We start from the raw sequence: 18,327 nt of genomic DNA, 5'->3' as shown, positions 1-18,327 counted from the left end.
CCTCATGGGAAACCCACATCTCTACACAGATATATGGATAAATGCTACCTGAAATATGGATTCTTAGTGGTACATGGTAGTGCAAAGTGTTCACCCAACACATCAGTTACTTTTAGGGAGTGTACAGCTGTCAGTCAAAAACACACATCACAATGTTTATTAGAAGTAAAGATTTAAATCCTATCATCATCCACTTCCTTAGACTGTTTTGTTTCTTTTAGGCTCTGAATATTATTTTCTTAGCTAGCCTCCCACAGAGACAGAAACAGTAAGGCTTAGACACTTGCTAGGGCTCAGTTGACGTACTTCACCACAGTCTCAGCAGAGAGTGCATCTGTCCTAAGTGGCAAGCCAAACAGGGGTTCACAGATGCAGAACCACCTCTCTTTCTGTAATAAACCTTTGAATAAAGGATTTATGCTGTCTTTTGCTTAGTCTTTCACACTATTCTATGAAGAGATGGAAGTAGAAAAGAAGCTCAACTAAACAGGAGAAAAGTCCTTGATTTTACTATATATCAATATCATTGCAACTCCTTTTTGTTTAACACAAATCAAATGTAGTTGTTCTTAATGCCTGGAGGTAATGATGAAGTTGCTAATGTTATTCTTCAAATTATTACAGTGTCTCTCTTTTTCACCCCTATCCCAGGATATTCCAATAATCTGCTGGGGTTAGACCTTAAGCAACTGCTTGTGTGCCCAATTCCAGTGGATGCCTTTTTCCTTTTCTGTCTTTAAGAACTTTCTCAGTCATTTGATTCATCTTTACCACCTCCTTATTCCCACTTCCTTATTCCAATCACACAGCTAAATCTCTCTTCCTTCTTTCTCACAGGGAGACAACTTTGCCCAGGCCAGTATGCCCAGGCCCTCATGGCTACAATCAAATTCAAATCTAGTAAGTGGCAGTTGTGAGACAAGAAAACATGGAGAGAAAATGAGTTTAGAATCAAGGTGTATTTCAAACCTCTGGCTAGATATACAGATTAAAGTGTTTCTTGTTTTTAATCCTAGTATATTGAAAAATAATGTTATATTGATACAATACTACGTTATTATTTTAAGTGAAATAATTAATTTTGCAGTTCCTGTGGTTTTATGTAGTATCTCGTTTAACCTACACAGGATAGTTTTGTTGTAACACTAATTAGAAGTCTTATCCAGAATAGAGTCTGTAGGAAACATCCTCATTCTTTTTACTTCATTCCCACCATTAGATCTTTAATTTAAATGATCCCTGATATCTTCCAAATGCTAGAGCAACAGCCAAAAGAACCAGTAGCTACATGCCTTCGTCTTGCTCTCTTTGAAGTCAACAGCATTACTCCCATTCTTAACTTTGAGGAGAAGTCAGAACCCAAAGAGGTACTATTAAATTGATAGGAGTTCCACAGCCGACCTCAATGGGAGCAGAATTTGGGCCTCAAGGTTTAAATACTGATTAAGGTTAAAGTAAGTGACATCAAATTAGCAAAATTAACAAAGAAATCCTCATAATCCACATACCTGAGGCAGAGCCGAGTTAAGCTGTCGCTGGAGGGAGTCTCTGTCGTAGATGACATCCTGCAAGCGCTGCTGGGCAAGTGACAAGCTTTCCTGAGTCTCCCGAAGGGTATCAAGGAGACGGTCCCTTTCATCCAGCATGTTCACCATCAGCTGCTCAAAGTGAGAATCCGAGTCCGAGCCGCTGCTTTGGGACCCCCGCTGACTCATCGGGGTGTCCTCGTTTATCGTTGGCATCACTTCACACATCATTTCTTTAAAACAAACAAAAAACAACAACAAAAAAACTACAAATCAAAGGAAAACCTCTTCAGCAGAAAGACATTGGAGGGGATTTCATAAGAGGAATTAACTCTGTCACACTGACACAGTAGATTATTGCATTGTTCCCTCTTTCAACTTGGTGCTTGTGATGTTAATCAGATGGTCAATAGAGAGGGATTAAATACAGTGACTAATTCCACAAAGCAAAGACTTTGAATCTGCTTCCAACACTCAAAGAGGGATGACTGGAAGAAGATGGAAGGTAACAGAATACTTTCAGTTAGTATTTTTGCAAATGATGCCCTCTTAAAATGGTAGAAAATACTTCCTCTCCAATTCTAATCTCCTTTATCATTTATGTCCTCCCCTCTCTAACTTAGTGCCACTGTTGAACTGTTGGTATTGATGCCAATAGCTACCATTAACTGCCAGATTTTGTCCTGCTCTAGGCATTTCTACCATGCAGCTCAGGGTAACCATGATCCAGCATCCTGCTGCCTTAACAATGCCACGTTAATCTATTTTTCCCATCTAGTTATTCCCACCCTCAGGTGTATTTATTCTCCAGTGAGCTCTTCAGTAAGAGGTCAAGAACTAGAAACTATCTGCTAATTGCCATCCCTGTGATATCTCATGCAAACTGAATTTTCAGAGAGAGAATTGCTGAGGTTTCCTAAACCCAGTCCTGAGAACATCAAATAAGATCACTTAGTCCCATTCTTCAGTTGTAAAGCTTCTTATGTACACCTCAAAACCTCAGTTCCTGCATGGGGAGAAGCTTATGCTACGAGATACGTGGTTCAGCAGGTGGAAAGAAACCAATAACTCTAAAGTTATGACAGGTTTCAAAGCTCAGATTGAGGAAAAAATAAATAATTATCATAAAATCACAGAATTGTTAGGGTTGGAAGGAACCTCAAGGATCATCTAGCTCCAAATCCCCTCTGCCATGGGCAGGGACACCTCACACTACAGCAGGTTGCTCACAGCCACATCCAGTCTGGCCTTACAAACCTCCAGGGATTAGGCTTCCACCACCTCCCTGGGCAACCTGTCCCAGTATCTTACCACTCTCATGATGAGAAATTTCTTCCTAACATCTAATCTGAATCTACCCATTTCTATATTTACTCCATTCCCCCTAATCTGTCACTACCTGACATGTAAAAAGTCCAACAGCTTTCATGTAGGTGCCCTTTAGACACTGGAAAGACACAATAAGGTCTCCTTGGAGCTTTCTCTTCTCCAGACCAAATAGCCCCAACTCTCTCAGCCTGTCCTCATAGGACAAGAAGCTCCAGCCCTCTGATCATCCTTGTGGCCCTTCTCTGGACAGGTTCCAGCACATCCAAATCCTTCCTGTAATAGAGGCTCCAAAACTGGACGCAATACTCCAGGTGGGGTCTCACCAGAGTATGACTGCTAACAATAGATGATATCTACCCAATGACAACATTCAAAGAATCAAAATTGTTTTCCTACTATGACTGAAGTAGTACATCTAATATAGCCTAAAACATAGTTAAGGGTTCCTTTCTGGAAATGTTTATTGTAGTAGCTACTGGAAGCCTTTTGTTTCAGTGAGATCAAGATGCTTTTGGTTTATCTACTGGAAGTTAAAACATTGTATGTAAAAGTTTGCTGTGGACTTTTTGGACATAAATTTTGTCTACACACTCCCACTGTGAAGGTCTGTAACAAGTGGTGTGTCAATACTGGGTCCAGAAGGGATATAGACTGCACCCTCAGAAAGTTTGTTGATGACACAGAAGTGGAAGAAGTGGCTGACACACCAGGAGGCTATGCTGCCATTGAGGAGGACCTGGACAGGCTAGGGAGTTGGGCATAGAGAAACCTTATGAAGTTCAACAAGGGCAAGTGTTAGGTACTTCATGTGGGAAGGAATAATCTCATGTGTCAGTACAGGTTAGGGGCTGGCATATTAGATAGCCACTCTGAGGAAAAAGACCTGGGAGTCCTGGTGGACAACAGAAAGACCAAAAGCCAACAATATGCCCTTGTGGCCAAGTAGGCCAATGGCATCCTGGGATGTATTAAAAAGAACGTGACAATCAGGTCAAGCAAGGTTCTCCTCCCCCTCTACTCAGCCCTGGTGAGGCCTCATCCTGAGTATTGTGTCCAGTTCTGGGCTCCCCAGTTCCACTACTTGTGAGGATACAGAAAAGGGGTACAATGTGATTAGGGGACTGGAACATTCCTCTTATGAAGAAAGTCTGAGAGGCATGGGGCTTTTTAGCCTAGAGAAGTCTGAGGGAGGGATCTAATTAATGCTTACAAATACTTAAAGGGTAGGTGTCAGGAGAATGGGGGCCATGATGCCCAGTGACAGAACAAGAGGTAAGGGGCACAAACTTGAACATAGTAAGCTTCAACTAGATAGGAGAAGGAATTTCTTTACTTTGAGAGTGGTAGAGCACTAGAACAGTCCGCCCAGAGAGGTGGTGCAGCCTCAGAAGTTACTCAAAATCTGCCTGGATGCCATCCTGTGCAACCTGTTCTAGGTGAACCTGCTCTGCCAGGGGCATTTGACTCGATGATCTCTGGAGGTCCTTTCCAACACCTATCATTCTGTGATTCTCATCACTTCAATCTCAATACTGGGATGGATTAGCTTTATGCATTCTTAAATCTGGTCTGCTTTCCACAGTAGGAAAATGGAACTTGTGAAGGTGGAACTTATGAAAAAATACACTATGGAACTTAAAGACAGGTATCACAGTATCACAGTATAACTAAGGTTGGAAGAGACTCCAAGGATCATCGAGTCCAACCTGTCTCCACAGACCTCATGACTAGACCATGGCACCAAATGCCACATCCAATCTCCTCTTGAACACCTCCAGGGACGGTGACTCCACCACCTCCCTGGGCAGCACATTCCAATGACGAACGACTCACTCAGTGAAGAACTTTCTCCTCACTTTGAGTCTAAACCTCCCCTGGCGCAGCTTGAGACTGTGTCCCCTTGTTCGGGTGCTGGTTGCCTAGGAGAAGAGACCAACCCCCTCCTGGCTACAACCACCCCTCAGGTAGTTGTAGAGGGCAATGAGGTCACCCCTGATCCTTCTCTTCTCCAGACTAAACAATCCCAGGGAACAAAAGAATTAAGACAACTGTATTTCATTCATTAAAACGAACTCCTTCTGAGTCCCTAGCAATTCCTCTGCTAATACCACTTGCTGCTAAGACTTACTGGGGAAAAAAAATGGCATAGCTTTCCCAAGATTAGCTGGCCTTGCTCATATTTTGACTTTTCATGCAGAATTTTGCAGTCTTCATTTTCAGTTTTTTGGCAGACGTGAGAACTAGCAAAGTTGGCACCAAACACTGGTGTTTCAGCATGAATTATCAGCTACTACTGCATAGCTCTCATAAGTGATAGCTTCACTACTGAGGTTTCAGGCAGGTCTTCATGCCATTTTTAAAGTGTCTGGACTGCAGGCAAGGTAAAAGTTACTTGTGGCGACTCTCCACTATAAAAACAATCAAGTGGAAGAGAAGCTGTTAATAGCTTGAAGTGATAGACACTGAAAAGTTCCTCCTATCTCCAATATATTTAGGTCAGGTATATTTACTCAGGATTAACTGATTCAATACTGCATATCTCCATTGCTCAGAGTTTTAAAACTGAGTTCTGGTAAACTCAGCCCTTCCTAAACCATAGGCTCCACTAGGATGCACCACAATGTCCATTCATACTTAGGTGCTGTCCATACATCCCTGCCTTCATCTCCATCAAAAAAATTCAAGTTTAAAAAACATTTGCAGCACTAGTAACCAACCTTCAGGTTACCTACCACTTCCTGCTCTGATGCAGCCCAGAAGGCAAATCTTATCCTAGGCTTCATCAAGACGAGTGTGGCCAGCAGGTGAAGAGAGGTGACTCTGCCCCTTTATTCTGCTCTTGTGAGACCCCACCTTGAGGACATGCTGAGGGAGCTGGGGTTGTTCAGCCTAGAGAAACAAACACTCTGAGGGGGACCTTAAAACTACCTTCTAATACCTGGAGAGGGACTTTTCATAAGAGTGTCTAGCAACAGGACAAGGAAGAATGGTTTGAAGCTGAGGGAGAGTGGGTTTAGACTGGATTTTAGGAAGTTCTTCAGTGTAAGGGTGGTGAGACTGGAAAAGGCTGCCTAGGAAGGCTGCGTATGCCCCTTCCCCAGGGGTGTTCAAGGCCAGGTTGGATGAGGCCTTGAACAGCCAAGTCTAGTGGAGAGGAGTCCCTGCTCATGGCAGGGAGATTGGAGGAGATGATCTCTAAGGTCCCTTCCAAACTAAGCCATTCTGTGAGTCTGTGGTTATGGACAGTGTGTACTGTGAGGCACCACAGATGGGGAGTGACTGAACTGTGCAGCTGCACTAGCACAGTTTGAATAAACAAGGACTCATCCTCCTACACTTCTGCAGAGGCAGAACAGCTTTTTGGGGACTTCTTGCTGATGTAGCTGCTTTGTTCACTGTCCACAGATAGCTTGGAACTACAAGCAGTGGCAATCCTCTGTCTCACCCCCATGACACTTTCACAAAGTTGTGGGAATACATTCCACTCCACAAGTGGACATCACATCTTCACCCAGGTCCCACCTGTGGTTACCTAGCTTGAAATGTTCACATTCACAGTGAGCAAAGGGACAACTAAAAACATCCAAGGCCATATGCTACTTGCTCTACTTAAACATAACTTTTCAATATGGAGCAGGTGGCCAGAGACCAAGGTCTCTGCATGCCCATGATTCAAGACCAAAGAAAACTACTCAAGATTGTCGCTGAACCTTTTTCCCCTCTCGTGATCATCATCTCATGGGGCACATATCTTATCCCTACTCTTGCCACTGAACCTTCATCATTCAAAAAAATTTTCTCCAATGCCCTGAACATGCACATAAAGTTTATGGTCTGAACAGCACAGGGTACACTACCACTGCTCAAAGGCAGTGGCAGAGTGAATGGTGCAGTATTTCATGCTGGTTGGTGTGTGTGTGAGAGCAAGTAGGGAAATCTCTGTGCAGACAGCTGTTGCTACCTTAGCATGTAGTATTCAAACTAGAAAGAAAGTCTCCTATAGCCATCACAGGGATGCAGGAAGCCACATAAATGGTTGTGGGGCAGCAATGGAATCCATGGGTTGAATGTTAACGGTACTGTTACTACATCTCCCCCTTAAGCTGCTGCATTCAGGGAGGGGAGTGGACCATACAGCACTTATTTTGAAAGCCTGGGCTGCATTATCCTGACATGGCACAGGTAACAATCTTGGCCTATGAGTAAGACCTCAGAAAAGCCATGGAAAGCAGTTCCTGATGTAGGCAGCAGTTATTTAGAAGTTTTCTCCCATAGCTCACAGCCCCAGGAGAATCTTTAAAAGGTACAGTAATTTTTGCAGTCAGAGTGGTGATGTACATTGTTTTCAGGCAGTTTGGAGATCAATGCCATTATTCCATTGGAACCACCTGCATCCTCTCCATTTCCTCACCCTCAGCTTGAAGATAAATATCGAAAAGCAGTATGCTGACCTGGGCCAGATGGGAAATGCTGACCAGGCATGCCAGAAAAGGATACAAGGGATACTTGCAACAGTGAGAAGCAGGGTAAAAGGGAATTATGGACCATGAATCCTTTGTGGAAGCCAACAATGAGAACCCCTGAACAACTCTGAAAGGGAACCTAGTTTCTCAGGCTGTTCCTGGGTCATCAACCCAGAAAAAGGGAACAAAATTTCAAACAACCGCAGGTTTATTGTGGGGCTTCCAAAGATAGATTTCTTATAGCTCTTCATGAAAAACATATATATATCTCTATATAGCTCATGCTGGTCTAATTTACTATGATTTGTATCTTCTTGCCTTTTTTTTTTTTTTTCCTTCCCTGTTTTTAAACTTTATCTGGCATTAATCACTTTTATATCTGCCAGCAGATAGGATGCTTTCAACGTCCCAAGGCTGCCACCATTTAACACCGTTCCCAAGAAATGCTGACCTTCTTCCAGCACATGTTCAAGAACAGAGCCACTTATTGCTCTGGACCTTATTGCACCCTTGATGAATTGTCTGCTTGATAGCAGAAAAGAATCCAAATACTGGGAACACCTGAAGAATTTTTAAAGGAAGAAAATAAAAGGAAAAAGAAAAGGGAGGTTCATCAGGTGAAGTTGCAATAAGAGCAGAGAGAAGCAGATGATGCAAACAAAGGACTTCAACAAAAGTAGAGCAAGAATGTCAGCAAACAAACTGACCACAATTTAGGAACAGATGATTGGCAGTTGAGGACAAACAGGAGGGCACATATGCATTTGGATCTTTATCTAGGAAGTGAATCATTTCAGACAGTCACAAGAGTTCTTGAAATTTCCAGAGCCTTCTGAGAGTGTACACATTAGACAGCTCTTGGTTAACTACATTATGATGTTGTTCACACAAGGGGTCAGGACATAAGATTCAAAGTAAGCTTTCAGTCAATTATAGTTGAAAGGAATTTTGTTTGCACAAACCAAAAGCACATAGAGAACCAAGCCAAGACAACAGAGGGGGAAACAACTGAGGGATTCACATTAAAACATTAAATAGCTTGCTATGAACAATGAGGTCTGATTGGTAATGTGCTTGTACCCTGTGTAATTTTATTTTCAAATTTGCAGTGAGGGAAGAGGGCAACTTCTGATTTTACTTCTATGTAACTTTGAATTGTAAACCTCTTACATTAAAATTTTAAACCCCCTGATCATTTTTGTGGCACTCCCCTGGACCCTCTCCATCAGGTCCACATCTTTCCTGTATTGAAGGCTCCAGACCTGTACACAGTACTCCAGGTGAGGTCTCACCAGAGCAGAGTAAAACAGCAGAATCACCTCTCTGGATCTGCTGGCAATGCATCTTTTAATGCAGCCCAGGATGTGATTTGCCTTCTGGGCTGCAAGCTCACACTGCCTGCTCATGTCCATCTTCTCATCCATCAGCACCCCCAAATCCTCTTCCACAGGGCTGCTTTCTAACACCTCATCCCCCAGGCTGTATTGATAGTGAGGATTGTTCCAGGTGCAGAACCTTGCACTTGCTATCGTTGAACTTCATGAGGTTCACCTGGGCCCACCTCTCCAGGTGGACAAAGTGTATTTTATAGAAGAAGGATTCCAGCCATTAAACACTGGAAGTGATCTCTTTGGTAAAACAACCAGAAATAATCACTCTGTCAAAAACACACACCTTTTTCAATCATATTTATAGAGGAGGCACAGCCACATTCAATGCTGCAGGTCTTAAAGGCTCAGAATGAGGCTACTGGCAAGCCTGCTTCTATTACATTTTAGGTGTAACATGCCACATGTGCTTTTATGGCTGATCTCTGAGTTTACAGAACTTGACCTCAGAAACATTTTACTACACATGAATGGATCCAGTTTTCATATGCACAGGTGGTGTGCATCCTGGACTTACTAGATATATATACACACACACACACATACAGAGATCCACGCATATGTGGCAGGCATTTGTCTCAAGTGCACAGTTCTTATTAATTCACATAGATACCAATTCTACTCTGAACAGATTCATCAAGATAAATATTGGACCATCCTTAAAATTCCTTTTTGTCCTCCATTCTTACTGCCTTTAAGACTGGTTAGGCTCATAGGACTTTATTTTCTAAACCATAACTTCCGGATAGACTAAATACAGACATAAGCTGACATCTGGATATTCCGCGTCTTCTAACTGTGTTCATCAGCCAATGGTTTGAGATCCTGCTCCCCTGTCAGGCAACTGACAGCCCATAACTATGCAACAAGGAACAGTCTCAAGGAATTAAATATCAAGATGAAGTTTCCCAGCCCTTGACTCTTCTGAATTTGTTTTACACAGTGTAATAGGCTGTTAGTTCCTCAATCAACTCCACGTACACACTGAAATTCAGAGGCACAAATATGTTCATTGAGACTGCATACATTTTAACCTCCCCATTTGCTCTGTATGTGCCAGTTCTTATGTCAAGACTTCTCTTATCCCAGGATAGTATTCCTTTCACTAATCAATACCTTTGTATCAAGTGCTACAAGGAAATTATAATTACATACCATTGAGTCCTAACCGGGGGGGGGAATAAATCAGAGCTGACAGTAACAGTAAAAGATGGATAAGCAAAGACAACAATGTGCATGAAGCATCAGAATTCCTTCCCTGAAGTTTACCACAGAAAGCTTGAACTGCTTTACCACAATTCTAACTTGCAAAGTAACTCCTCTTACAGTTGTCAGGTAACGTGACAAACATTAACAAAATTGATCTGCCTCAAGCTTCAGAACTCCACAGCAATCACTGAATCTTCTTTGTTTCAATTTTTTCCCCAACCTGCACTGAGCAGCATCATCTTATTTTTCAGTTAGCCCAGTACTGGGCAAGGTGTTGGCACAGATGACCTCCAAACACCCCTTCCACATTGAATAATTTCATGTGTTTGGAGAGGACTTTGAGCTCAAGGAATTCACACACTCACCACGGAGATTCTGAAAGTTAATATGCATTTAAGTAAGGCTGGAAATTAATTTTAAATTAAAACAAAACAAAAGCAAGAAAAAACCCAAACAACAAACAAAAAAAAACCCCACAAAACCCCGTGAAGCCTAAACAAACAAAACAAAGTTAACAAACCAGACTGAAACAAACAACAAAAAGAAGTTTGATTTTACTAGGATGATCTGCCTTGGGGGGAATTTGGGGCTCTATGTATCTGGAAGGCTTCTACAAAAATTAGAGAGATCTGTCATTAAGAAAAAAAAAAACTCAGTTATACTTCTTCTCCCAGGCAACCAGTACCAGAACAAAACAGTCTCAGGCTGCACCAGGGGAAGTTTAGGCTGGAGGTTAGGAGGAAGTTTTACACAGAGAGAGTGATTGCCCATTGGAATGTGCTGCCTGGGGAGGTGGTGGAGTCACCATCACTGGAAGTGTTCAGGAGGAGAGTTGATAGGGTGCTAGGTTGCATGGTTTAGTTGGTTGGGTTGTGTTGGATGATAGGTTGGACGGTGTTGGATGATAGGTTGGACACGATGATCTTGAAGGTCTCTTCCAACCTGGTTTATTCTATTCTATTCATTAAGAAAAAAACCCTCAGTTATACTTGATGACAAGTATGGGCATGCTTTCAGATATTGCTATTTGCACTAAATGGCCTATTTCTGAGTGACATTAAAACCAAGAACCAGCCTCTCCCAAACAAACAAACAGACAAACAAACCCCAAACACACACACACACACAAAACCCCACCACCTCAAACACACACAAACAACAAATCAGAGAAATCTGAAAATGTAACCTTGAGGATAGGAAATGAAGATGTACTTTTCAGAGATCCAAATGTAAACAAAAATCTGTGCTTATACTGGGAAATGCAGGCATCACTCTTTACCAGAAATTATAAATTTTTGGGAAATCAACAACAACAAGAAGAGTTGGATGATTTAATGCCACATCACAGAACATTTTTAAATGTAAGCATTTGAAAAGTCTTACAACTCAACTTCGATGGCTTTACTCATGTTCTGGGAAGGATATGAGGATTGTAACACTTGTGTTTTTTCACCCACCCAGTGAATCACAGGAAAGCCAATAATGGGGAAAAAAAATTGTTTTAGAATGAAAACTGAAAAGCTGCTGAAGCCTAGCTTGGCAGGGGAAAACAGAAGTATGGGATGATGGTACTTCAGTGGTAATGCTCCTTCTAGAATCTAAAGCAAAGCAGCAGTATATGTAAATAAGTATTTTCTCCCCACAATTCCAACACTGAAGTTGATCCAATTTGAGGTCATAATCTATTAGCAAGTCAACGCTTACAACATAAGTCATGAGCTGCTTGGTACGTTTAAGCAGTGTTCTGACTGTGTCATTAATCAGAAATAAAAATACAAACACATCATATTCTCTTCAGGAATTAAAAAAAGAAGTGTTTGTAACACCATCCTCTCAAAAAGCAATCAATCAGTTCAACAAAACCCCAAACAAAGCAAAGAATGGAGAAACACACACTTGCTGCCTTCTCAGATCCATAACCATCTACCAGGATGTAGCTGCAGACAATGAATAAATTCCCTCTGAGGTAATTTATGGAATATTTTTTTACCAAGACTTTCTCCACATGGAGGAAAAGATGGTGGGGGGAGGCATACAACTTTGTTTCCTCATCTGATACCTCAAATCCTACTTAATTGTATCAGTGATGCCCAACCATGCAGATACGTGCAGCTCTTTGTGCCACTAGAGAACTACTGCTCCAAGAAAACTGAGTCAGAAAAGGATATGTGGGAGGACCAGAAGATGAAACAGATAATGAAGACCTTCATTAACCATCCTGAAGATTAAGTAAGGAACAGGCCACACAGCTACAATAGCACTACTAAGTGGAAGCCATCTTGCTCCCTCAAGGTATGACTGAAGGCATGCTGAGCTATACATAAGGAAACATAGGCATCGAAGAAAGAACCTTGAGGGAGGTGGAATTTCTTTCAGTGGCTGTTAGGAACAGCAAGTGGTGGACTAACCACCACAGAAATTAATGATAATAGAATAAACCCTCATGTACATAACTTTGTGCAGTACTTCCCATACAGCCAAAGAAGAGGAAGGGCTTGATGAAGTGACATATGCTTTATTAAGATGTAAATATGCATTATATGTCTTTATTCAAAGAGGGGGAAAAATAGACATTTTTTTTGTTCCTCTGCCAGAAAAAGGCTGACTTGTCCTGTAGTAATACAACCTAATTAAAGCCATGCTTGACTGATCAAAGTCAACAAAAATAAGACTTTTAAAATGTGTCTCTCTTCAAAAAGAAAACCAAAAGCTACACTGATACTGAACTTAGTATCTCTGTAGTAAGGGTTTACCACTTGGGCCAGTATTCTGAATGCAAAGAGATCCCTCAACAAAGCATTCACTGAGTCACTGGCATTTTATTGTTAGTAACCAAACATTGTTTCTTAGATTCATCAGGACCCACAGAGCAGATGCTACAATTCCCTTGCTCAAGGAGGCACACGAAACACCCAAAACTCTCAAGGACTGCAACAGATACTGAACTCGTGCAGCACCTTATGACTAACCCAAACCCTCTGAGAGGTCCTGATGGAGAAGCAGGACACTGACAAATCAGTGTTTGCCTTAAAATCCATGTAGCACATACATGTTCCCTAGAAAAATATTTTTTAGCCAATTTAACAAATTTAGAATTCTTCTAACATGAAACAAAGCCCAAGTGCTTATTTTAATAGTAGTTCTAGATGTGAAAAGCTCAGGTATCATAGCCATACACAATAGCAGCCTGTGAAGCAGCACATTAAAGTTCTCTGAAACACATTCTCTTCCTTATCTATTGTGTATCTACTACATTATCTACTGTGTAATCTATTCCAGATTGATTGGTCCCTATTTCAGTGTTTGCTTCCACCATTAACATGGAGCCTAATCCAACAACTGCTTAAACTAATGGAAATTTTATCACAGGCTTCAGTGGGTTTGGATCAGTGTAGATAGTTAGAAAAGTCACTTAACAGGTGAGCCACAACCCTCCTGTCATGTTATTACCTCCAAACAGGAGCAAAAAGAGAAAAAAAAATCACATATGCAGGTTGTACATGACTAGGGAGGATGCTGGATATTATTGTGACCATTGCCTACAATACTATCAGAAATCATGGACAGGTTTCCCCTTTAAGCACACAACACTTAACTGGCAAAAAAAAGTAACAACTGTTTAATGCGATCTGTTCTATGTCAGGGAGAAAGAACATGTTTCACTGTCTTTGCACTAAAGATTTTTCAGGTTGAATGAAAAAAAGGTGACAGCAGATCTGTAGTGCTGGTTGCATTAGGTCTCCATCAAGAGTGAACTCAGTATAAACTCAGTGAGGAATTCAGCAGCTAGGTTTAGACATCCAGATGAGTAACAAACGACAGGGGATATGCCCACCCCTTGTTAAGAGTTACATAAAGCTCCTTTTCAGGAGCTACTACATTATCAACTAAATAGATAGCAGTTCTCTTATGCATCTTCTATCTATAGATGCTGATAATTATGTACAGACCAGCTGTGAAAGGGAGTGCTCAATACAGGCTTTTTCTAAAACTACTCTAAATTTCTGTGGTACACATCCTGTGAGACTGGGAAATGAAAAAGTTGCACTCCTTCTTCTCATTGGACCCCACCCCATCTGACATCTCCTGTTATCTCAATGGTTCAAGAATCTTGGAATTTATTTATTTGTAAGTGAATGCTGTACCAAAACCACCTCACAATCTGAGGTAGCCTGCAAATAATTCAGAAGTGCAGCTGGACTTCTTCCACCTGAGTAAGCTCTGGGAATGAGAAGATGAAACACTAGTTGGCCTTTGCCTGACAAAGGCTCTACTCTTATTCATTTTGCTCACCTTGAAGGCTACCACCTCAGATGTGAATCTAGTTTTGCTCTCTCACCTTTCTGTCTATAACTGTTTCTAAAAGCTTGTTTTGTGTCTAATCACGTTTGATTTGCATGCCAAGGTTGAGGAGTGACTTCAAGTTACTTGTAATTTTGCTGCAGGAAAAAAAGAAGTAGAAATCTAACTAGCATACATTCTAGCCCATGCACAGTGACATCAGCCTGAAAACTCAGGTCATTGGAGCATTCCAGTTATTTTGCATTTACAAGCCTTTTCTCCCCTATACCCCCTTTTTTCTCCCCCCCCCCAAATCATTAAATAGATACAGTAGCTAATAAAACCAGTTCTTACTGAAATTATGTCTTTTCAGATGTTCCCAGCAAAATCACTCTTAGGCAGCAGCACGGCGCAATATCATAAGGAAAATCCTTCCTATTGTCTGAGTTGCATTACATGCATATTCCTCCTCCTAGTTAACTCCTTACCTGCCAGTCTCCACTAAACTATGATATCACCTTTAACAGAAGCATCCTGCACTCCTTCCACACAGGAGAGGGTGATCAACACAGTGTCTTTAAAAAAGCCAAACACCCTCATTCCAACTATTTCTTCTTTACGTTATTCCTTCCACCCTCACATCTCACACACACACTAAAAAAAAAATCAAAAAATAAGTTGGCTTCACATTTTTTAGTCTGAAATTCCCCAACTCCCATTATAGAAATGCATTTAAATAGCGCACAAGTACTACGGCAAGACGCAGACGGCAAGATTTTGCATGTGCACCTAACCTCGCGGAGGGTATCGGGGCTAACTAAGAAGGAAATGTCTAACTCAGAAATAGAAGGTTCAGTACCTAGTGGCTTTTATTTCGGCGTCTGCTATTTCACTTGATCAATAACAACCGCAGTCTCCAGCAGCTTCGAGCGGGGACTCACACAGCCGAGCACTCCTGGACCATCTTCCTAGCAATGGTGACACAGGCGTTGCTCCGAGGAACCCCAAGCCCCCGCATCCATCCTCCAGCAAGACTGGCTGCTTGGCACCTCAGCATTTTCTTCAGTCACTTCGTCAGCAGCCAAGAGGAGAAGCATCCATGGGAAAATGGCATATTACAAATTTTGCTTTGGGAAGCAGAGCTCGGCTCAGACCATTGTCGGGAGCAGGAGCGGGGGGAGCGGCTCTTAAAGCTCCAGCAGCCCCTTTCGATCAGCAGCATCTTTGCAGCTGGAGACAACCGATTACAGGGAGGAGGGGCCAGGGCGAAAGCATCTTTCTTTTATTTCCCATCTTTCGTTAAACTTTACTAAGCGATGTCTGGTTTCTCTGCCTCCCAGGCTAATTACGCCTCTGTGTGCCTGAAGTCCACACGGCATGCACGACTGCCTGCACGATCAAAAGTAAAGGCGGTTTTCAGCTTTACAGAAATAAATCCTCCGCCTAAGCTAATCTCTGCCTTGCAGGCACCATAGAGAGCTTGATCTCAGCGGTACAGAGCAGCAGCGGCAGCGCAGGAGCAGGGGCGGTGGGAGCTGGGAAAGCCCTCACCGAGTCACACACGGCGGGTGCGTGGCACCACACACCGCGCACCGCCCTGCGCCTGCCGGGCGCCTCGGCGCCGCGGGGCAGAACCTGCCACACCTGAGGCATCACCACCGGCCCAAGGCCAGCCACCCCTCCGCCGCTGTCCTGGCTGATTACGCGGTGATGCCTGTGTAGAAAACTGTATGAGAGCTCTACACAGCTGTAATTTAGAGTTCAGCATCTCATCTAATCGGATATATAGTGTAATAAAACGTATCATCTGCTGTAATCCGGCAATGACAAAGCGGTGGTGAAATCTGCTATGATCTGAATAGTCCAGGCGTGTAATTAATATCGTGAATTTGGAAACGCAGGGTGTGAGCAAGCGCCCTCGCAGCGGGCCCGAGGCCTGGGCGTGCAGCCGCCGGGGGCCAGAGGGCGGGTGGGCAGCAGCGGGCGAGGCAGCGGGGCGGGTGGAGGTGGAGAGAGCGGCTACGGGTGCTGCTGGCCTCGGCGTGCTCCTCCGCGGCGGGGACTTCCCCTGAAAGCCGCTGCAGTGGTTTCCACCAGTCCCTAAATAAATTCTGAAGTAATCACGTCTGCTCCCCCTGCCTCACGCACACGGCTCCCCAGATGCAGCTGCTGCTGCTGCTGCTACTGCTGCTTCGCGGCTTACAGGGCGCTAAGTCCCCCACGCCACTCCTTAGGGGAAAAAAGGAGGGGGAAAAAAGAAAAAAGAAAAAGAGAGAGGAAAGGGTACTAGGGGTTAAGCCTAACTGGAGAGCATCGCTTCCTCCCCTTCTCTTCAGGGACACCACTCCTCTCCTGCCGATGGAAAGAGCGGGAAGGCAGCAAGGGAGGCGTGCGCGTGTCCCTGCCCGTGCCTCTGCCCGTGCCCCTGCCCGTGCGTTGGGCACCCTTCGTCCCTGCTGCCCACCACCCGTCCGGCTCCCTGCGGGGGCTTCCCACCCCCTCATCCGTCCTGTCCCAAGACGGGAGGGAGGCTGACGGGCGGCACGGATGGGCATAGTGGGGGCGAAGAGATTTGCGGCGCTTTAGCCACTAAACGCAACCCTCGCCTGGCGCGGGGGCTTGGCATTGCTGTTGCCGGAGGTGCCTCATCACCCCAGCGCCCCTCCACGCCTTTCAATGCTGGCCCGCTCGGGTGCATAGAAAAGGGATGGGAAGAGGACACTGGTGGGAATTCTTGGGAGAACTGGGCTACATGAATAAATGAGTATCAGAAAACCATTTAAAGTCGGCATTTTCATAGTGTGTGTTTCAAATTAAATTCATCCCTCTTTGACGATGATGTGCAGGTTGTCAACCACACAAACTTCATTCCTGCTAAAAATACTGCAGTATTTATTTACACACACCAAAAATAGTTTAATCCACGAAGGACTGAAGCCTGAATTCATCTGCTTTATAGACTGTTTTAGAAAGGTGTTGGGGAAGCATGGGGATCCATGGCCAGCAGTGAGTTCCAGGCTTAGTGATGCTTGCTGCTTTGGTCCACTGAAGATGCACTGAAGATGCATATGTACAGTAGAAGGCAAAGACCTGAGAGGAGTTGCCAAGACAGGCATTTAAAAACAAGAGCAAAGAAAGTACTGATACCATGCAAGAGTTTGTTTCCAGAGCTTGGCCTTTCAGTGCAACACATGAATTAAAAGAGCCAAAGTAATATAACTCATCCCCTCCAACTGGTCCATTATTGCACGTGGAGTTTTGTCATGTTTCTCAAACATTTCAGATCATATCCTAACCTTATTCATCATCAACATACAATTGACTAGACCAGTTGCCTGACCATCATGCTGTAGCTGAGGGCAAGATCCATCATACATCAAAGTCTTATTCACATGACTATCAAAATGAATCTGAGCTTTGAGTTAGGTAAGGAAAAACTAAGCAGCAGGGGAAACACCCGTGAGAGCATGTCCAGCAGGCAGCCATGTAGGCTGTCTAGCATGAACTTTAAAGAAGGGCATATCTGATGGAATTTTTTTTTCCATTATTTGAAGCTTTGGGGGAGGTTTTCTTTTCTTTGTTTAGTTTGTTGTTTTGTTGGTTTTTTTTTTTTTCCTTTTCCTTGGAGCTGAAGCACACTATTCTCTATACCACAGGCTACACAGGTCAGATCAGGATTTGGAGCTTTAAACTCTCTGAAACTCATCACTATTGTTTTTCATAAGAGTAGCTGTATTTGTGAAAGTATCACTTTTCCCCCCCAGTTATTGATAAAGATGAGTGTCATTTATTACAATCTTCTTTATTCCTGTCTTTCAAACAGCAGCTTACTAATTGAAGCATTTGTCAGGCATGTGGTAGATCCGAGTTCATCGTCTGTGTTCTTTCAAGGTGGTTGTTGCTTTGGAAAAGATGCCAGTCTCTCTTCCCTGCACCGGAGGAATCAATAATTTGCAAAGCTGTATAGCAGACAGGCCTCCTTTATAGTCATTCCATTTGTATAGTTATTCCATTTTTATAAACATTTGTAGAATACTTTGGGAAGTCTGTTGTTCCCTCAGCTCCTCATGCTCATCCTCTCTACTGCCTTTTGACCATTAGAGCAAAAACCCTGCTCAGAAAGACTGTTAT

The 18,327-nt window shown here is 43.2% G+C and overlaps 1 protein-coding gene across 1 annotated transcript in view; it reads right to left on the bottom strand.

Annotated features, from left to right (window-relative positions):
- Nucleotides 1–15,584, bottom strand: part of PPFIA2 (PTPRF interacting protein alpha 2) — a 353,836-nt gene extending 338,252 nt beyond the window's left edge. The window contains exons 1-2 of the mRNA XM_054178470.1: nucleotides 15,056–15,584; nucleotides 1,509–1,759 (exon numbers count right to left, since the gene is read on the bottom strand). Coding sequence (XP_054034445.1) covers nucleotides 1,509–1,757 — 249 coding nt within the window. The 5' untranslated portion in view covers nucleotides 1,758–1,759; nucleotides 15,056–15,584. The remainder of the gene's footprint in view (nucleotides 1–1,508; nucleotides 1,760–15,055) is intronic.
- Nucleotides 15,585–18,327: the final 2,743 nt, after the last annotated feature.

Source organism: Dryobates pubescens, chromosome Z, assembly GCF_014839835.1.
Source record: "Dryobates pubescens isolate bDryPub1 chromosome Z, bDryPub1.pri, whole genome shotgun sequence".
Taxonomy (NCBI): domain Eukaryota; kingdom Metazoa; phylum Chordata; class Aves; order Piciformes; family Picidae; genus Dryobates; species Dryobates pubescens.
Note: the sequence above shows the minus strand (reverse complement) of the source record. Positions and strands in the feature narration are given on the sequence as shown.